We start from the raw sequence: 23,319 nt of genomic DNA on the forward strand, positions 1-23,319 counted from the left end.
AGACCCGCGATTCGCTGTGCAGAGTTGCATCCCTTGGGTACGCCAGAAACCTTTGATTATGGGTTCCAATCCCGGTTCACCCTGATTATGTTTCTAGGTTTGTCAGCACCATACCCCTGCTCGTGGGTTTCGGCAAACTGGTAAAGGTAACATTAAGCTGACACGCCACTATGTAACTGGACTACTGTTAAAAGCAGTGTTAAACCCAACTCACTCACACCAGTGAAGATGCCCCTGATGACAGGTGAAGTCACATCAGACTGTCTACACCTACCTTTGTAAGAACAACATGGACAAAGTCTGATTCTGTGACAGATGGTGTCACAGTCTGGGAGTTCACCAATAGGCTGTTCCCATCAAGCTTCACTGTAAGCCCTGTGGTACCACCAACCCTCAGAACAGTGCTGAAACCAGAACAGGATTAATATGAAAGAGCAACTGCCATAATTCATGATACTGTCAATACTTGTAAAGAATATCATGGAGAGGGCCCAGTTGGACCAGTTGAATAAAAAGCACAATTCATTAAGAGAGTTGCTTGTAGCCCTCAGGTGTGCCAGAATCAGGTGATTCTCTATCAGGACTTCCTACCAATAAGTGTTATGTTCATGCCAAACAGTGACATATTTGGGTGTGATGAATAGAAAACTCCAGATGTAGATACCATCTGATGAACAGTTGAATAGACATGATGTGGCACTAATAGTATTTGGTTGAGTATTCTTGATGATGAGCAGTGGGAGCCTAGTGGTTAAAGTATTGGCTCGTTGCAGAAGACCTGGTTCGATTCCCCACATGGGTACAATGTGTGAAGCCCATTTCTGTTGTCCCCCACCATGATATTGCTGAACTATTGATAAAAGTGGTGTATTTAATACTCACTCTCTCTTGATGACAGATTATAGTTTTTAGGTCAGGGTCACTATTGTATATAGTTGTATATAATCCACGGATCTTTTCTGCGCTGCTGCTGTATTTTTCATGTTCTAGGGATTGGGGTTGGGGAGGCGTGGGTGTGCGTTTGTGCTGCGTGTCTGAGTGCGTGCGCGCGCTTGTATGTATGGGGGGAGGGGTTGGTGGGGGGCGCATCAGTATACTTACCAGTTAGGAGAACACGTTCCTTGTATCCAGAAAGAAATACTAAAGGTTCCTGGTGAAGAACCAGCGTTCACTGTCGTGTTGACATTACAAGGTGTACTATCACTTGAATTGGAAAAGTAGTTACCATTCGGCCCATGAACACCTGCAGGGCCAGAGACTTGCTGAGGGTCACTACAATCACTACTAATCGTTAATTTGGTCAGATTTGGAAATGAAGTCCTTGACCGACTGGGACACGATAAAGAACACACTCCAAGTGATTCACACTGTTCTTCTGAGATAGAGGCACAAGTGCCTGGACATTCGTCCGTAGTAGTCGCTTGACTGCTTCCTTGCAAGTTTTGGGGGCTTTGGCTTGGAGGCATATAACTACACGACACTTGACGAGCACAGATACAAAACATGACACAGAATGTCAGCGTGCCGACCGGATATCGTCTGCTAATCGCCAGCTCCATTATTCACAGATTTGCGCTTGCGGTTACCACGCAAAAGATGGAGGAACGTGATGTCTTTTTCAATTAGTCACGACATTCGGTATTGGGACAGGTGAGTCTGAAACGAGAATTGCGTGTCTTAGTAAATAGTAACAAACTAGGGTCATAAACTAGGATCTTAAGGAATTGTCCTGACCGATTTGTAAGTATGAAATTACCAATAGTACTTCACGCTAATACGACATACAGTAGGACAGGCAACTAGCAGGCTGCTAAGAAGCGGTTGTACAAGTCGCAATCACAGGAACTCATTATTGGTCAGTAAATAAAAATATATACCCTCTTATATAAGAATTCTCTACTTAAATATAGGGGTATATTTTTTTATTTACTGACCAATAACGAGTTCCTTTGGTCGCAATATAGTTACCTTCTTTATAGTTATTTGGTACAAATTAGTTAAACAAGGTGGCAAAATGTCTTTGTGGAGACAACGAGAGTCTACCAATGTCATTATACAACAACTTAATGTAGGAGGTGGGGTAGCATTGTGGTTTAAGCGGTCGCTCGTCACGCCGATGAGCCAGGTTCGATCCCCACATGGGTACAATGTGTGAAACTGCAGTTGTCACCCGCCGTGATATTGCTGGGATATTGCTAAAAGCTGCGTAAAACCAAACTCACTAACTAGTGGGGGAGGAGAGCCAGAAGCGATGCAGGTCTCAGACGTTTACCACTTTAGTGAAACTGAAAGCACGGGCATGGTGGTGACAAACCTGGAACATAATCGGGGCGATCCTGGATTCGAACCCCCGATTATAGTGTTCTGGCATGCCTAAGGGACATAACTCAGTGCAACGAATTGTCGCGCCTTGACTGTTGGGAACACCGAATCCCCCATTATCTAGAAATTTATATATATCGCCATGCAAAGAACGACGGCAAAAGAAAGTATTCACTTGAAAATTGGATTTGACCAAATATTACAAACGTCACCAAAACGTTACTAGGATGAAAACAATTGCTGAAACACACACGTCTATACTTAAGGTAAAAAACATAACTGTGTTACCCGTATCAAAATACATCAGAATAGAATAACCATTTCTTGTTTGTTTCATATTAGCCATCATTAAAAACGGGGGTTGCATTTTTTTGCCTGCGGGTGATATTGTAAAATCATCCAATCCGGGATGAAGTTAGGGAGGAGTGATGGTATAACGTGGCCGTGAACGGTGTTTCAGTTATATGACGGCGTTTCTGCTTAATGTGGGAGGGAGGCCCGAAGTGATGCTTGACAAAACTAGCAACATTGTCGCAGCCAATCTGGGATTAGATACCCCGAACACTGGATTCCGGAAAGGACGCAACTCTGCACAGAATGAAAATGAGACATTTTTCCTTTCAACACTATAATGTTTTGGACTACTAAATGTAGAGTGAGTATGGTTTTACGCCGCTTTAGCAATATTCCAGCAATATCACGGCGGGGGACACCAGAAATAGGCTTCACACATTGTACCCATGTCGGGAATCGAACCCGGGTCTTCGGCGTGACGAGCGAACGCTTTAACCACTAGGCTACCCGACCGCCCCACTAAATGTAGAGATGTGAAGATATTCGCATTCCGAATTTCGGCGCCTCGGACCACAGGACACCTGTGTCCCCCCTATGGCGGCTGAGTATTTAATTAAATATGTCCTCGTCATCCTGGAAGCGCCTGGAGCAGAAAATAGCCACTGGGGGCTAAGTCTGGGCTGTGGGGTGGGTGATTTAACTGTACAGCCCAGACTTAGCCCCCAGTGACTATTTTCTGCTCCGGCAAATGAAATCTGCCCTACGTGGAAGACGCTTCCAGGATGACGAGGACATAAAGGCAGTCGAGACATTTCGTTACATAATTTAAATAATTACCACTTTTACATCCTGGTCGAGGGTACTTCAACGCAGAATGGAAATATAATACACTGGTCAAGCGAGGATGATAATAAGAATGCCTGTCACATCTATTTGCCTCATAGAGCACGGATTTATATCCTTTACGCCACATAGTTGTTGCTCGAAATCGTGACTTCCTTATTTGTGTATGGCTCTGTATAGGGATATTCGATCTCATTACAATAAGATCCCAGTTCTCACTAATGCAAAAGAACGATTTTTGAACGTCCCATTACGGAACATGCCAGAACCACCTTCCGCGGTAGAGAAGATCTGATTTTAAATGAGATTTTATATTCATATAGAGCCATGATTTATGCGACTCATAATTTAACCCCCGGCCTCCCGGTTGCCCATAGCCCATTGCCTATTACCAATCAGTGATAATTTAACCCCCGACCTCCCGTTTGCCCATTGTCCATTGCCTATTACCAATCAGTGATTTTATATTCATATAGAGCCATGATTTATGCGACTCATAATTTAACCCCCGGCCTCCCGTTTGCCCATTGTCCATTGCCTATTACCAATCAGTGATAATTTAACCCCCGACCTCCCGTTTGACAATGTGTCCATTGCCTATTACCAATCAGTGATAATTTAACCCCCGACCTCCCGGTTGCCCATTGTCCATTGCCTATTACCAATCAGTGATAATATAAATCCTGGCTTCCAGTTTCCATCGCTATCACATATCAGCGTTAATTAACTGTTAAGTGTTAGCTTCCATTTGCCCATTGCTAATCACCTCTCAGCGCCAATTATCTTTTGTCTTTCGTTGCCAAGTTTTACCTTTGTTATCGGTTTACTTTTGTTGATCTTACAGGTACATATATATGCTCCCGTGAAGGAGTAAGTATATACCGCGAAACGTTGTGTTCCTCATAATAAAGAAGTTGACACCTATAAATTCTCTTCCTTGTGTGTATCACTTCTAAATGCCTTTCAAAGACTTGACTCATTTCACGCCCGTGTTTATCGTTTTGGGGACAACAGAATAATTGATTTTATGATTTTTGTAGGTTCTGTAGAATGTTTGTGTAATAACAACCAATTGTGTTTTCTGTTGTTCATAAATATTGAGACTCGAAGCATCAAAGGGCGAGGTATAATGGCACTGTCTTATTGAAATACTGGAGATGGCGAGTTTCCGAAAAGTTTAGAAATATTGGTAAGAAAATTATCAGACTTGTTCAATGTGGCCGACAACTAGTCTCCTGTGTCTTTCTTACACTTGCAAGTTCTGATATGAGCAAGTAATAGTTGGTTGGTTTGTTAACGCCGCACTCAGCAATATTCCAGCTATATGACGGCGGTCTGGACCAGACAATCCAGTGATTGACATCATGATCCATGCAATTGGGATCGATGACATGCATCAACCAAGTCAGCGAGCCTGACCACCCGATCCCGTTAGTCGCCTTTTAAGACAAGCATAGTCGCCTTTTACGGCAAGCATGGGTTGCTGAAGACCTATTCTACTCCGGACCGTCACGGGTCACACGGTCCCTAGTATGGTAGCCTATCTTTGGTTGCTGGTGATCTATAAGCCCATTTTTATATTGCATTGTTGAATGATAATGTATTCTTATAAATATTCTAAACTATTTTTTAAATCGAAACTGTGATACTCTAGTTATTATACTTCCATCGTTGACAACTTATTATTCAATCTAAATATAATTAGTATAACTGTTTCGTCACGATATGGCTGAAATATTGCTGATGTGACGTTAAATTTCACTCACTCACTCACTCAATCACTCACTCACAAGTACACGAGTGAATTTCAAATTGACTTCAAGAGAAACCTGAGCCGCGACCATACATTGTACTGTGTTGGACTCTACATTTCCGGTGAAAATCAGGCACAAAGGCTTGCTCATGTCCTGAAATTAAAAAATACCTTCATGTAAACAGATCAAAATAAGCCTTTTTGAGCCTTCATTACATTCCTTCTCTATATTTTGTTTTTTGGGGGGAAACACATGCAAGTGTTGAAAAGGGGAAAAAAGCCAGTTCTCATTCGTATGACTACATTTAATAACTTTCATAACGACTTCAAAACGTTTTGTTTGTTTCTGAAGCTATGAATCTCAAGGGAGCCTAAAGGGACCTTGTCATACGTTGTCATACCTTGTACTTTCTCCATAACTGTGACATCAGATACTTTAAGTTAATATTTCTTGTCCTTTTTTTCATTTTAAAATATTTGTAATTTGAAAATATCATATTCTATGAGTAGACATTTTAATGCTATAGTTGATTAACAAAATGTGTGCCTCGTCGGCCGAGTCGCCCAGTTGCCAGGTGTGCCGGAAAACGATGATTTTGGGAATCCAATATTGGCCCTCATTTAAATATGTCCTATGTTTGTCAGCATCATATCCGTGCTAGTGGGTTTCACCAAAGTGCTAAACGTCTGCATCACTTCGGGCTGTTCCCCTACATCGCTGCTATTCCATGATATACTAACGTGATGTTCAACGTGGCGTTAAACCCAACTCATTCAGATACGACACTCAATAGCTTTAAAGTTTGTTTGTTTGTTTGTTTGTTTAACGCCACATTCAGCACTATTCCAGCTATGACGACGACGGTCTGTGTAAATAATCGAGTATGGACCAGACAATCCAGTGATTGACACCATGAGCATCGATCCACGCAATTGGGATACGATGACATGCATCAACCAAGTCAGCGAGCCTGACCACCCGATCCCGTTAGTCGCCTTTTAGGACAAGCATAGTCGCCTTTTACGGCAAGCATGGGTTGCTGAAGACATATTCTACCCCGGATCTTCACGGCTCCAATAGTTTTAAAGAGCTTAGACTGGGTTGCTTACACAGGGCGTCGTATCTTCCCTCATATTCTGCTTTACGGATAACCGACAGTAATCCAAGCCATTTCATATTACAATAATTTTTTTTATAAAAAATGAATTTTCATCCACAACTATGGGAAAATTATCTCCATAGAATGACACGATTGATGCGCGAGCTGATACTTCTGATCGGCAATCCTTTAAAGAGTGTCATCGAGACATACCAAAAGGCTGGAAGATGTAAACTAACACTTGACGCAAATTCATCACAAAGGGATTCCGTGTTTGCACAGTAATAAACAAGTTTCATTGATCAAGACAGCAAATACTCATGGTAATGAATTCATATTTGACCTGTTCATAGATATACATTCTCTGGAAGTTAAAGTATATTGCCCAATTCTGTTCATGGTAGCCATACCTTCACATCTAAATGTCTAGCTGCCAGTCATATGAACATGTCGAGTAACAATATGTCATTTTTCAGTAGTTCTAAAACGTCCAGTGGGCCTTTATCGGGGCCTCGTACTTCATTCTTTAAGAACATGAACGCCATGCTCGGGTCCTACATCAAAACATCGACCAGCGTGGTGTACGTTTCCGCATTACAGATCTCCGCCTGAACCTGAACCTTGATAATTAAGAGGCCTACCAGCAGTCTAGTAAAACAGGGTTAAACTTTCTTCATATGAAGTCATGAGAAATGTTTCAATTAAACCCTTTTTTGGACCAAGCGTGTAGCTTTCAGCTTATTCAGCTCTGAGGAGAGGAGATAAAAAACACATGCTTCACCACAAGAACCAAGGGATACACGTTTATAACGAACGCGCTTATAACGAAGTGACCGATATAAAGAACTGTTTTTATTTTGTCCCGGCTATTTGCTGTATATATGCTAACATCGAACTAAGTTTAGCAGTCCCTTTGAGTTCGTTATAACCATAGTATACTGTACATGAAAGTCAATAGTCGTATTTTAAATATTAAAAAAACAACATGAACAGATCAAAGCATAGACTTCATGCACTATTCATACTAGTGTATATTTAATAGCATGTTGATACATGAATAAATAGCTCATTATGTCATTAATGTTCAGGTTAATCGATGTGGAACTCTGTACCGAATCACGCAATCATTGACGGCCATCTTGGATTTTCTCGAATAAGAAACCCATGGAGACTGCTCGTGCCAATTTTGCTGCTAGTATCACCACCTGTACGATTGTTCGATAATCTGCCTAGTTAGCAGGTGTCAGAGGCACACAATATGACAAAAATAAATGTCTTATACAAACCAAATAAACGTCACAAAGCCACCAATTTTTGTGGAACCAACTTAGATTATGAGCAGAGATAACCCAAACAAAAATCAACCTATGTTACTTCTCTATCGGATCAAAGGAACTTAATTGAGCGAGTTTTCCATATTTCGATGATATTTATGATGAATCCTCATCTGGTATATGGTTCACAATGGGCTGTTGAAGCTACACGTGGTTGAACCCATCGCTTTCATTGTTGGTGTTATCTTGCCGACAGCTTGCATTACAAATTATGTACGTTTGTATTGGGAACACATTTCGAAGGGAATAGAGGAAAGCTGATATACTACATTTTTTTCCTGCCCGTTGTGTTGAAATGCGACGACAAAGGTCAACAACACAGGGACTTCCTCACGAATCACACACTCATGTACCCCTGCATTGTTGTGGCTACAGTTGGTGCGTCGATATTGAATTTCTTATCAGAAATGGTTCCTGTCCTGTATTGAAAGTGTTCAATGGTGGAAAACGCTATTGATCGGCGACAATTCCCGATATTGATAAACGTACGTTTTTATATTTAGTTCGTATGTATATAGGTACAAGTGTCTCTATTATTATTATTATTATTATTATTATTATTATTATTATTATTATATTGCGCTAAACTCCTTACACAATGTGTATGCGCAAAGCGCTAACATTACTCCGGTCAATGGATCAGTGTGCGCTCGATCTTATCACTCTCAGTTCCCTGGGGAGTATAAAACCCAAGCTGCCTCTCTCTGTCTCTGTCTCTGTCTCTGTCTCTGTCTCTGTCTCTCTCTCTCTCTCTCTCTCTCTCTCTCTCTCTCTCTCTCTCTCTCTCAAACACACACACACACACATAATGGAATTAATCACTGCACAGTCCCAATAAACCAAAAGATAACACATTATATCTCGAAGGGAGTGTGTTTTAATCTTAAAAGGCACGCCCTGGTTACAATCGATATATACAAGGAAATGCTGAACACCATGCCTATATTGCGGTAACAAAACACCGCCATCGTCCCAAGCAACGTGAGCAACACGATGTGTTTTGTGTGCGTGTGTCTAATGTTCAAACATTCAGAGTAAGTAAACAATGATTCAATCATACTAACAAACATTCATGTCCTCTGACGACATATAGTACTTTTTTCCCGTGCGAAGATACAACTCGGGTGCTTATCGTGATAGGATTTGTGTCAGTACTTACTGTAAAGGCTGTCAAGATGAGTTTTGTGTCCATTTTCTTCATTTTGGTAGACATTTCAAAGAGTGAATTCTCTGTAAAATATTTTGGCATTCGGCTATACTCGTCTTTTTCCGCTACATACGTAAACTTCGGACTGAGTTTGAGTAGTGATATTTCATTACGTCACTGTAAAGCGTATGCTGCCAAATACCACCGTATTACGTTAAGACCACTTGATATTCAGTGTATTGTTTATAAAATGTGTCTGCCATTGTTGAAAGCTTGGTTTTAAAAACATTGAGGTTCATGGATTTAATTTAAAGAATATCTTGTTTTGCAGCAGTAAGGAAATATATCAAGTGTCCAAACAAAATCCCTTGCACACACCTTGGCTTGAGTGATTGTTTGTTTGTTTGTTTGTTTGTTGTTTAACGCCGCACTCCGCAATATTCCAGCTATATGATGGTGGTCTGTAAAATAATCGAGTCTGGACAAGACAATCTAGTGATTGACATCATGAGCATCGATCCACGCAATTTAGATCGATGACATGCATCAACCAAGTCAGCGAGCCTGACCACCCGATCCCGTTAGTCGCCTTTTACGACAAGCATAGTCGCCTTTTACGGCAAGTATGGGTTGCTGAAGACCTATTCTATCCCGGAATCTTCACGGGTCCTTGAGTGAGTGAGTTTGGGGCAATATCACGACAAGGGCACCAGAAATGGGCTTCACACATTGCACCTATGTTAGAAATTGAACACGGGCTTTCAGCGCGACAAGCAAAAGCTTTAACTACTAGGCTACCCTTCGCCCCTTTGGCATAAAGGAAAAAGTACTTGATCGTTCATAAATGACTCACAGCTGTCGCGAACCTGTAGGGATTCCAGGTTAGAAGAGGCGACTAATTGGATCGGGTGGTGAGGCACGATGATTTGAGCCATTGCCTGTCATCTTATCTAGACGGTGTAATCGCTGCTCACAGTGTCTGCCAATTGTTTATCTGGTCTAGACTCGATTATACATATCTACTCTTCACAAATAGTAGGGAATGATGAAATATATATACTATGGGCCTGTGACTTTACAGTTATATTTGAATAAGCCGAATAGAAATATATATTTTTAAATACCAAGTATTAGAACAAAGTGTCGACAAAGATACTATGCAAGAACGTTTCTGTCTGTAAAAATCAACAGCAAAACACATGCTATAGTTTGCATGTGCCTCAAGCAGTAGTGCCACATACGTGTTTTGTAGGCCATTCCTGATTTTGACACTTTCAAGGAAGGTCGATAATCTCTGTGGACCATTATTTCTGTCTTAACTTATGAGTGACTTGATTCCGTTCATTGTTTATTTATGAAGTGATGCGGCGTTTGCAACGCGTGGAGCGTCTTCGGACTATTGGCATGCTGTAAACTGGCAGAAGTCAGCGTGCAGTGGCCAATGCGTTCAATGTTTCACAGTTTGTGATTAGCAGACTGGAACAGATGGCAAAAAACCCAAATGTTGACGATGGACCCCGTTCAGGGCGTCCCAGGTCAACGACAAGAGTACAGGATCGATCGAATCAAATTGCTGCAAACTTTCATCAGGCTACTGGGGTCAGGTGATTAGAAATCGTCTACACGCAGCTCATCTCCATGCAAGACGGCCACGCGTTTTGCCGTCATATTGCTAATCGACGTCATTGGTGTACACAACGTTGAAACGGGGGTAATCGTCGCTGGTCACGTGTCATGAAAAGAGTCCAGGTTCACTATGTACTTCCTTGGTGGGCCTAGGCGTTTCTGGCGACGTCGAACGGGAACGTCTGACCAATGCCAACCTGAGACCTCCTGACAGATTTTGCTGTGGATCGGTTATGGTGTGGGGCGGTATCACTATGACTGACCGAACCCCACTCCATATCGTGCAAGGAACTGTCACTGGACAGTACTATCAGGACGGCATACTGACACCCTTTGTTGTCCCGTTTGCAAGGGTTGACGTTTTGTCTTTCATGACGATAACGCCCGTGATCTCCGTGCACGAATCGTCAATGCTCACCTCCAGCAGCACAATATCCATAGATAGCCATGACATTAAGCTGGAGCTCCGCTCACCTCTTTTATGTCTGAACTGGTGCTCCGCTACATCTTGTATGTCTGAACTGGAGCTCCGCTACATTTTGTATGTCTGAACTGGATGTCCGCTCACCTCTTGTATGTCTGAGCCGGATCAGCGCTCACCTCTTGTGTGTTTGAGCTGGATCTCTGAACGCCTCTTGTATGTCTGAGCTGGGAATTTCGCTCGCCTCTTGTATGTCTGAGATGGATCTCCGCTCACCTCTTGTATGTCTGAACTGGAGCTCCGCTCACTTCTTGTGTGTTTGAGATGGATCTCTGCACACCTCTTGTATGTCTGAACTGGAGCTCCGCTCACCTCGTGTATGTCTGAACTCGGGCTCCACTACATCTTGTATGTCTGAGCTGGAGCTCCGCTCACCTCTTGTATGTCTGAGCTGGGAACTCCGCTCATCGCTGTGAGCCTCGTTGGCCAAGTCTGGATAACTATTGTCAAGTTACGATAGTGAGACAGAAACAGGTTTGCCCCTTTCTGCTACTCAAGACGTGCATCGCTACAGAAGTGCTGACACGGTTCATTGCATATTCGACGACACTCATGTATGGCAATCAGGAACACAATTATGATAAAAGTCCAACTTCCGCGCCAGATTGTTCAAATCACTGACCCTGAACATGGACTTCTTTGATATAGAAGTTGGAGTACTAAGTAAGGATAAGAACATGGACTATTCAATTCCCACAGGAACGATGTGTTTAATGAAAACCGAACAACAGGTTATGCTCGGTTAGTGATAATAATATATCCATTATGACTATTTAAACATTAAGAGCCCTCTACTAATTCACTACCTGCCCCTAACCTGGATACCAGCCGCAGGACGAAAGGGTGTGATACCATCTCAAACATGCTATTAATAGTGCTCCTTTGGGTTTTAATAATTTATTGTAAGACTACAACTGGCTTTGTCGCGGACTGAACCTATTATATCTCCCTAGCTAGACGTGAATAGGAGACACTATACAACACGTACATTAATCTCAGCCACCTACGACACGCTTGGTATTTCACGTACATTCTTTGTCAAGTTTCGGTGTGTGTTAAGGCCACACTCTAATACTTGCATGGTTAACGGATATTGCTTACCAATTATTTTGTGTCCGAATAAAAATATAAATAAGTATTTTTAAAATTGGAAATCAAACGTTGATCGATTCGGTCAGTTTAGTGGGTAATAGATGATGTTAATATGAGCAGGATGATTAATAATTTGAATAAAATCGTATATGAATTAACTTTTGAGACGGGTTTGGTCTCTTTATGAAGTGAAGGGGGATTTCAGTTACAGAGACAACATACAAAGCATTGAACAATTGTTATTTGAAAATATTTGTTTTTATAATATTTACTGATATTGGCTTCGTCTCCCTGTCGGTAAACCGAAAAATAAAAGGTTTTGCCTAGCAAAGGCTTGGCCTATAGCTGGGGAACGCCGACACAACACAGGTCGTTGTTCTCGCCTTGGGGGGGGGGGGGGGGGGGGGGGGGGGGGGGGGGGGGCGTGGCCCAGTCGTCGTAAGGCGCCGCGATTCGCTGTGCAGAGTTGCGTCCCTTGGGCACGTCAGAAACCTATGATTGTGGGTTCGAATGCAGGTTCGCCCCAATTATGTTTCTAGGTTTGTCAACACCTTACCCGTGCTCGTGGGTTTCACCGAAGTGGTAAACGTCTGAGACCTGCATCACTTCGGGCTTTCCTCCCACATTAAGCTGACACGCCGCGATATAACTGGAATACTGTTAAAAGCGGCGTTAAACCCAACTCACTCACTCACTCTCGGCTTGGGAGCACATGGGAGCTTCTATTGTATCTCAGCAATATCAAGACGGCTTCCTAGATATTATCTAGCCTTGATCAAACATACAAGAGCTGACGAGGGGGTCACCTGTCGATCATATCGACATTTTAGCCGTCTGCTTGTCGAGTTTTAATCTTACCGTCAGTGTATAATATATACTGACACATTTAGAAGAGGAAGCACCTAGACTCATCTATATGTCAACGTGTGTGTCGAAGATTTAACTCTGATTAAAGACATAGAGTGAGTGAACATGTGTTTGCGCCACTTTTAGCAATATTCCAGCAATATCACGGCGGGGATCACCAGAAATGGGCTCTACACATAGTACCCATGTCAGGAATCGAACCCGGGTCTTCGGCGTGACGAGCGAACGCATTAACCGCTAGGCTACCCGATCGTTCCGACTGACAGTTATGTTTCTGTGGCAATAAACAGTCAATCCAGCCCAGAATTTCTTCTTGTTTCTTTCATTATTCCTCCCGCCCGCACCTTTTCCGTACCTTCTTTTTGAGGAAGTAAGAAAATTATATTTGATATTTATTTGACCTACCGACCTGGATTTGGGGACCAAAGTCCGCAAGTAAACAAACCCCAAACAACATGTCTGGCCTTGATTACAGAATTGTGTTGCTTACACTCTGGTTGCATCAGTTGCAGTCTACATACAGCGAAACCCCTTAAATCGAACTTCGTTAACTCAGTATATAGTAAAACAATGATTTTATCAAAAGTTAAAATCTCATCTTTGAAAATCAATGTTTGCATTTTCGGCACAAATTTACAGTTCAAACAAGATGAGTGTCATGAGGTTGCAAATTCATTTCTTACCCCAGGTCTTCATTGAACCAATTTATTTTTACACGAAATTATACGGCAAAGTGTTCATTCCTACTCAACGCCTGGGATGTGGAAAGAAGCCTCCAAGTGATGTCATCGTTGAAGTTAATTAGTTTAATTTATTGATTCAATCATGAATAACAGCAATTGAATGAATTTAATTAACTAGACTTAGACAGTATATACATGTACACGTACGTATTCTTATATTCATCACGGAAATGTAACTTTCCATTGTTGATATAACTATAGTCGAACACCGTTGTGTCGAACTTACGTTTGTCTCGAAGTAAAATCTTCGTCCCTGCGTATACCGTCTTTATTTAACATATACGGTTGTGTCAAACTTTGGATAACTCGAAGTACTTCGACACAACGGTGTTTGACTGTATTTAAGAATCAATAATGCAACTTTGATGATGTTTTTTGCATACATCTGCTTGATGTTCTATGCGTTATTTTAAACTTTCTTGTTGTACATGCATACTATAGGAACAATGGCAGCTGTGTGAAGTATAAAACACGTGATAAGCTCTCACGGTTGTTTTGCAGAAAATGTACACTATGAGCTTCGTAAAACAATACAACACATGTACCTCTCTCACAGTTGGACGTTAGGGCAATGAACGTGGCTGTTCTATTTCTCAAGTAGACATGTTGCTTTATATCTAGAGATATATTCCGGGAACTGTCCTCAGCTATCCCTGATCAACACTGGTAACTCAGCTGAAATCTGAGCAGCCCGGATGTCAGAAATGCGATTAGTCTCTCGAATTTAATAATTAAGAATACAGATCCTAGAACGTTTGACACACACACACACACACACACACACACACACACACACACACACACACACACACCTCCCCACACACACCCGTGTATCAGAAATGATGCTTCTGCCAGGATGCATAAATATGTCACAGTTTAAAAACTTTCTATGTGAGCCACATTTGTTCCGTATCCATGATGACAGACGTATGCTCTGTTAGTAACATATCGCACATCCGTCACACAAAACACATTGCCGCGTCACTATTGTTACAACCGAACAATAGAGTGACGCCGCAATGTTTCATTATTTCCTTAAAAAATAGAAAGGGGGTGTTATATTCATTCATATCTTGTGTACATTTCAGGTGAGGAGAAATAGTGTTTATCGTCGCATTCAAGAGTATTGCACTTATATGGCGACGTGTGTGTGCGTGCAGGAAAAACAGGAGAAATATATATAAATAAATATTCCCAATACAGGAACTTTAATTCTGAAATTCGAGATAAATCTCTCGCACATATGGGTGAACAATCACATTTGGACTTGTCATTATATCTTTACATGCAATTTTTCCTGGTGCGCATTACTATATAACGTCACAAGCTACGGACAATGACAATGACAACAGGTCAATCTGAAACTTGTTCTTTAGCAACTTAATTACCAATCTGGCAAAATTCATATTTTTAATAAGATTTTTTTAAAGCACAAAGAATACTTTCGCGGCATTCCATTAGTCCTCCCGCCAGAGTAATTGCCCTTATCGAAGAGAAGCTACTCTAGTCTATGAGACGTCACATTTGTTGAAGAGTCACAACGTTACAAAAGGCAGTCAGATGTCCATGCAGTCACACAATGAAACTAACTGAAAGATAAGACTCATTTCGACAAAATCCAACAATTTCACAATCGGGAAAAGACCCCAAGCTGCAGTTTGACGCCGATTTTCGGTATATTAGACTATCATTTTGAAAATGATAACATTTATCCGACTAGTTTCTCCAGACAGACTCCATACCGATAGACAAGGACGACGCTTATTTTGTATGTAAACACTGAAAGTAGTCTACCTACCTGACCATTTTCATTTGCATATTTATCCGTAATTAACCCCAACGGATACAATTGTTATTGGTTGGCTTTATCCTGTTGAGAAAACTACCCAATATACGATAACATGTATCTTTGTTAAGGATATACTTGATATGATAATTACCGTCAGCATGTTCTCAAAATTGGCAAGCGATTGATAAAATACTCGTGTAAGACACCACGAAATTGTAACGAGCCTTGTACCATGCACTGTGAAGATCAGCAGCAGTAGCCGAGAACAAATTCCACGTGGATCAGGAAAGGCGGCTGTTGTGGCAGTCTGGTTCTATATGTAAAGGTAAACTTCCAACCCTTCATAGGTTTTGTGTACACTACGTTTCTTCATCACCCATGGTTACATAGGAGCCCCTAGTGGCCTACCGTATTTCCTCGAATTAACGCCTGTATCTCGAATAAACACCAGGAGACTCGAATAAACACCTGGTGTCCCGAATAAACGCCGGTAGTCTCGAATAAACGGGAGACTCGAATAAACGCTGTGGTCTCGATTAAATGCCAGGCCCTTATTAAACGCTGGGAAGTTTAAATTGCACGGAATTCTCGACATCATTATCTTTGCGATTAAACGCAAGAAATCGAGGAAATACGGTAGTAGCTATTTTTAACCAACGAATCAAACCACGGCCTGTTTCCATCGAGAGGGAAACGAGCAAGTGCTCAAACCAATGAGGGCTCAGATTACGTCACACAAACGGCCCGCTTCCCTCTCATTACCTTGCGACCATCTAGCTGCTCATTGTTTCAGTGCTAAGTGTAGGGTCAGCACAAAGTTCTTGCACGAAGTAAGGCACCTATTTGTAAGTTTCAACGGCATGGTTTCATTTATTAACTAAAAATAGACGCACGTCACGACTTTACCACAAATCGGTCGTGTGTTTTCACTGGTGATGGAGCTCCGTAGTGTATGTACACAGTGGTAAAACTGAAATAACACACAGCAGCGACAAACTCCAACTTCTTGGGGTCCGATTTGTTTATATGTTAGGTTTATGTATTTTGATGGTGAATTATATGGAGTGAGTGAGTATGGTTTTACGCCGCTTACAGCAATATTCCAGCAATATCACGGCGGGGATCACTCGAAATGGGCTTCACACATTGTACCCATGTCGGGAATCGAACTCGGGTCTTCGGCGTGACGAGCCAACTCTTTAACCACTAGGCTACCCGAATTATTTGGACGGTTGGTCGAAAAATGATATTAATACAAAACATTGTACGGGATTATTTTAAATCATCCTGCTGTTTGGATCGGTATCGTTGGTTTTAGTCACACAAAAATCCATCTGATTATTTCATTGTCAAAGTGATCTTTACCGTCGACGGTATCAAAATATATTTATCATTTTGATAAATGATACACAGCGTACAAGGTTTATGTTTATACAAAATCTTGATATTAAATGAATATATCTGATCAAGTTAGACTCGACAAGAGTGAGTGAGTGAGTATGGTTTTACACCGCTTTTAGCAATATACCATCAATATCACGGAGGGGGGACACCAGAAATTAGCTTCACACATTGTATCCATGTGGGGAATGGAACCGAGGTCTTCAGCGTGAGGAGCGAATGCTTTAACCATTAGGCTACCCTACCGCCCCGATTCGACAAGAACCATCTCTGACACGAAGCCAGCTTTATACCATCACTTCCCATAGTTTTCACATGTGTTGTGTTTTGGTGATGTAAAATACTACCTTCAAAACAGAAGCGTAAACGTTTGCTAAAGATATCCCAATTATATGAAGACATAAATCCAGTGAAATTGTCTCAGAAATGTATCTCAGATATACATCTTGAAAAAAACCCTTACATTTCCATATATAATCGAGACATTTTTTTTTATAACCGTATCTTGTATTAGAATTCTGAAGAAATATATTTGACCAGAAAGGGACATCTTCATGTTGAAATACAGAAACCAAAATCTTTTATCTGTACATGACTTGTCCCAAGAGACATATCTCCCGATTTGTTGTCACAATAAATATATCTCTGCGTTCCTATACGTTTGGGAAGTGATATATCAACGCCTTCAACCGAGAACAAACACAAGGTTCAGTGAAGATCGTGCCACTGTAACCCGGAGCAGGAGCATGGCACAGGTGATATTTGTCAGATAAAACTTGAGAGGAGATGTCATCCACTGAACAGGGACTGTTGCAGTTGACAAATATCGCTCGGTACTGGGAATAATGACCTCCACATTCCAGACAACCCGCTGAGAACCACTCTTATCCAATATCAGGACTTTTACCCGGCCATGACCTTTAAAGCTACCCTTATCATGGATCTGGTTTTAGCAATATTCCAGCAATATCACGGCGGGAGACACCAGAAATGGGTTTCACACATTGTACCCAGACGGGATTCGAACCCGGGTCTTCGGCGTGACGAGCGAAAGCTTTAACCACTAGGCTACCCGACCGCCCCCGAATCTGATAGAAGTCCAAATCAAAGTACAGTGAAAAGTCGATAATCGAACTCTTTTAACTCGAAATATCGTACAAGACGATGTAACTTTATATTGCTGACAGAATCCCTAACGTACTATGTCTGATATCGACACTACGCTTGTCTGGAACAACGGATAAAGCGAGCTTACCAGGTTCTACTATAAGGAATATCTTTGTTTGTTTTTTTGTTGTTTAACACCGTACTCAACAATACTCCAGTCTGGACCAGTTAATCCAGTCATTGATATCATGAGCGTCGATCCACTCAATTGGGATACGATGATATGCATCAACCAAGCATAGTCGCCATTTACGGCAAGCTTAAAAGGCGATTGTGCTAGTCACCGTACTCAGACGGCGTGGATCGTTGCTCCTTATATCAGTCACTGGTTGGTTTGTCTGGTTCAGACTCGATTATATCCAGGCCGCCGTCAAATTCCAGGAAAATGACTGACCGCGGCGTTCACAAGAAACAAGCAAACAAACAAACACTGAGAGTCAGTGTGTTACGCATCTGTTTCAGGAAGGGTTACAGTTTCGTTCATATATCTATTTAAGTTACACCCTTAATCTAGGAAAATGAAATATATGATATTCTTTGATATTGTTTGATCAGGTTGCTGTTTCCCTAGGCGCTGACACACTTCACGGAAACAAAATGCTCCCATCCTGAATAAAGTAGCATTGTGTTTCAAAACAAATATCCTGTAGATAGATCACTTCATTCCGGAGTTTTGTTTGTTGTGAAGCATTGACGTGCTTTTGGCATTTGGAAGTTTAATAGGTGACCGAGTATTCTAAGGGTAAATGTTCCGCAAAGCTATATCATTTCCGCTAAACTTTAAAGATAACTTTCAATGCAAATGTCTTCTCGAAGAATCGGCACTCATTTTTAGCTCTTGCATGTCAAGTTATAATCCCATTCCGCACACCTCCTTTTCCCATCTTGAAAAAAACCCTTACATTTCCATATATAATCGAGACATTTTTTTTTATAACCGTATCTTGTATTAGAATTCTGAAGAAATATATTTGACCAGAAAGGGACATCTTCATGTTGAAATACAGAAACCAAAATCTTTTATCTGTACATGACTTGTCCCAAGAGACATATCTCCCGATTTGTTGTCACAATAAATATATCTCTGCGTTCCTATACGTTTGGGAAGTGATATATCAACGCCTTCAACCGAGAACAAACACAAGGTTCAGTGAAGATCGTGCCACTGTAACCCGGAGCAGGAGCATGGCACAGGTGATATTTGTCAGATAAAACTTGAGAGGAGATGTCATCCACTGAACAGGGACTGTTGCAGTTGACAAATATCGCTCGGTACTGGGAATAATGACCTCCACATTCCAGACAACCCGCTGAGAACCACTCTTATCCAATATCAGGACTTTTACCCGGCCATGACCTTTAAAGCTACCCTTATCATGGATCTGATGGAGTGAATTTGGTTTTACGCCGCTTTTAGCAATATTCCAGCAATATCACGGCGGGAGACACCAGAAATGGGTTTCACACATTGTACCCAGACGGGATTCGAACCCGGGTCTTCGGCGTGACGAGCGAAAGCTTTAACCACTAGGCTACCCGACCGCCCCCGAATCTGATAGAAGTCCAAATCAAAGTACAGTGAAAAGTCGATAATCGAACTCTTTTAACTCGAAATATCGTACAAGACGATGTAACTTTATATTGCTGACAGAATCCCTAACGTACTATGTCTGATATCGACACTACGCTTGTCTGGAACAACGGATAAAGCGAGCTTACCAGGTTCTACTATAAGGAATATCTTTGTTTGTTTTTTTGTTGTTTAACACCGTACTCAACAATACTCCAGTCTGGACCAGTTAATCCAGTCATTGATATCATGAGCGTCGATCCACTCAATTGGGATACGATGATATGCATCAACCAAGCATAGTCGCCATTTACGGCAAGCTTAAAAGGCGATTGTGCTAGTCACCGTACTCAGACGGCGTGGATCGTTGCTCCTTATATCAGTCACTGGTTGGTTTGTCTGGTTCAGACTCGATTATATCCAGGCCGCCGTCAAATTCCAGGAAAATGACTGACCGCGGCGTTCACAAGAAACAAGCAAACAAACAAACACTGAGAGTCAGTGTGTTACGCATCTGTTTCAGGAAGGGTTACAGTTTCGTTCATATATCTATTTAAGTTACACCCTTAATCTAGGAAAATGAAATATATGATATTCTTTGATATTGTTTGATCAGGTTGCTGTTTCCCTAGGCGCTGACACACTTCACGGAAACAAAATGCTCCCATCCTGAATAAAGTAGCATTGTGTTTCAAAACAAATATCCTGTAGATAGATCACTTCATTCCGGAGTTTTGTTTGTTGTGAAGCATTGACGTGCTTTTGGCATTTGGAAGTTTAATAGGTGACCGAGTATTCTAAGGGTAAATGTTCCGCAAAGCTATATCATTTCCGCTAAACTTTAAAGATAACTTTCAATGCAAATGTCTTCTCGAAGAATCGGCACTCATTTTTAGCTCTTGCATGTCAAGTTATAATCCCATTCCGCACACCTCCTTTTCCCAAAAAGTGCTTCAGCGCTTGGTGAACGATTTTGGGTCAAAACCGAACAAATTTGTTCTTGTTTTTTTCTGAAAGTTGAAATTAGGAGAATTAAGTCGAGACTTATGTAAAAAACTTCCTAGACCTGCATCTCCTGCATGCTCTCCTTCCTCGTTCAGCTGACACGCCGTGATACAACTGCAAAGCGACCGAAAACCATTTTTAAAGTAATTATTTTAGAATAGCATTTCAGATAAAAACCAAACTCGAAAGCATCTGAAGAAAAGACAGTTTAGACTTATTTTTCACTCTATTGCGGACCATTCATGTCAGAAAATATACCTCCCACATTTATTTTCACATTTTCCTACTTTGAACCTTTTGTTAGTTTTTGTTTTACGCCACTTACAGTAATAATCCAACTAGATAACCGCGGCCTGTAAACAATCTGGAACAGACAATCCAGTTGTTGATATCATGATCAACAATCGGGGTACGATGTCACACAATCAACAAAGATACCGAGCCTGACCACCCGATACAATCGGGGTACGATGACACACAATCAACCACGTCACCGAGCCTGACCACTCGATACAATCGGGGTACGATGACACACAATCAACCACGTCACCGAGCCTGACCACTCGATACAATCGGGGTACGATGACACACAATCAACCACGTCACCGAGCCTGACCACTCGATACAATCGGGGTACGATGACACACAATCAACCACGTCACCGAGCCTGACCACCCGATACAATCGGGGTACGATGACACACAATCAACCACGTCACCGAGCCTGACCACCCGATACAATCGGGGTACGATGACACACAATCAACCACGTCACCGAGCCTGACCACTCGATACAATCGGGGTACGATGACACACAATCAACCAAGTCACCGAACCTGACCACCCGATACAATCGGGGTACGATGACACACAATCAACCAAGTCACCGAGCCTGAATCCCCGATCCAATTAGTCGCCTCTTACGACCACCATAGGTTGCTGGGCTGGACTTAATGTAGATTGTTCTTGTCATAGTTGGCTAGGGAGATCTACACTAGTCCATCTGGAATTTAAATGTTTAGTTATACAATCTTCACATTTACTTTTGCATAACTACTTTTCCTTTTTACGTAACTCTTATTATGAGTGAGTTGGGTTTAACGCCGCTTTTAACAGTATTACAGTTATATCGCGGCGTGTCAGCTTAATGTGGGAGGAAAGCCCGAAGTGATGCAGTTCTCAGACGTTTACCACTTCGGTGAAACCCACGAGCACGGGTATGGTGCTGACAAATCTAGAAACATAATCGGGCCGAACCGGGATTCTAACCCACAATCATAGGTTTCTGACGTGCCCAAGGGACGCAACTCTGCACAGCGTATCGCGGCGCCAAAGCCGACTGGGCCACCCGTGCTCCCCAACTCGTATTGTTATATTAAAGTTACGAAAGAGGAATTCATCAGTTACACTCACATACCAATTATCAGACTAACAAGTAGTCACAAGAAGTAATTAAAGTTCTGCTGAATTAAAAAGTCTGGGCCTCTTTCACGAAGTAATCTCAGCGCTAAGGCTATCGTAGACTGACATTGAGTCTTATTTAAATATATATATCTATAAAATAAATAAAAAATAATATCCAAATGGAACCCAGAACAATCCTTAAGAGCTAAGGCAATCTATACTAGCGAAATCATTCTATACTTGAGTGTGACTCCATTTTTAATATATTCTCTAGGGTCTTGGTGACAAAACTAAGGCGATCGTTACTCCGATACATCGGCATAGACTTCCGACAGTCGTAGCGCTAAGATTTGTGTGTTTGTTGTTTAACGCAGCACCCGACAATACTCCAGCTATATGACAGCGGTCTGTAAACAATCTGGACCCGACCATCGAGTGATTGACATCATGAGCAACGACCCACGCAATCGGGATACGATGACATGCACCAACCAAGTAAGCGAGCCTGACCACCCGATCCCGTTAGACCCCCTTAGGACATAGTGGTTTGCTGAAGACCAATTCTTCACGAATCTTCACGGTTCGTAGGGTTACAATCACTCTGTGGAACGAGGCCCTACAAAGGAACGCTCGAGTGTTAAGATACTCTTAAGCATCTTTTTTCAGTCCTGGAGCGTAAAATGGGATGAGAATGACATGGGGCGGTTTGATTGTCATATTAATTTATATGCTCTTGTGACCGTAAGAGAGACTAGCCGATTACAAGTATTTACATGGCTAACCCAATTGACAGGAAGCAAATATCAAGCGGGGTGAAAAGTCCTCTTGATTAACTCACCCATGGTTGCTGATGCTGTTTCATATGGGCCTCCGATCGGGGGCATGTTCAGCTCCTGTGATCGTCACTACAACATCGACTGTGATGTACACATCATGTTCCACACGACTCTACAAATCTCAGTCTCAGGTCGTATAGTCCAACTTCCTGGTTGTATAACAGGCTATGTCAGAGGTAGCCGTAATCAGATCCTTACTTCGTTGTCACCGTCATCAGTTTGTCTACATGTTACATCTGGGCATCCGTGAAGATCCGGCGTAGAATAGGTCTTCAGCAATCAATTCCTGCGACTATGCTTGTCGTAACAAGCGACTAACCGGATCGGGTTGTCAGGCTTGCTGACTTGCTTGATGCATGTTATCGTATCCCAATTTCGTGGATCGATGCTCATGATGTCAATTCACTGGATTGTCTGGTCTAGATTCGATTATTTACAGACCGCCGTCATATAGCTGGAATATTGCTGTGTGATATGCCCGACCACCTGATAGCCTCTTACGACAAGCATAGTCGCCTTTTACGGCAAGCATGGGTTGCTGATGAC

The 23,319-nt window shown here is 41.9% G+C and overlaps 1 protein-coding gene across 1 annotated transcript in view; it reads right to left on the reverse strand.

Moving 5' to 3' along the window:
* Window positions 1–23,319, reverse strand: part of LOC139452187 (uncharacterized) — a 67,162-nt gene that overhangs the window by 39,657 nt on the left and 4,186 nt on the right. Inside the window, exons 2-3 of the mRNA XM_071233551.1 lie at window positions 1,102–1,656; window positions 275–404 (exon numbers count right to left, since the gene is read on the reverse strand). Of these exons, the coding sequence (XP_071089652.1) occupies window positions 275–404; window positions 1,102–1,559 (588 nt within the window). The 5' untranslated portion in view covers window positions 1,560–1,656. The remainder of the gene's footprint in view (window positions 1–274; window positions 405–1,101; window positions 1,657–23,319) is intronic.

Source organism: Haliotis cracherodii, unplaced genomic scaffold, assembly GCF_022045235.1.
Source record: "Haliotis cracherodii isolate W230 unplaced genomic scaffold, xgHalCrac1.p SCAF_9, whole genome shotgun sequence".
Taxonomy (NCBI): Eukaryota; Metazoa; Mollusca; class Gastropoda; order Lepetellida; family Haliotidae; genus Haliotis; species Haliotis cracherodii.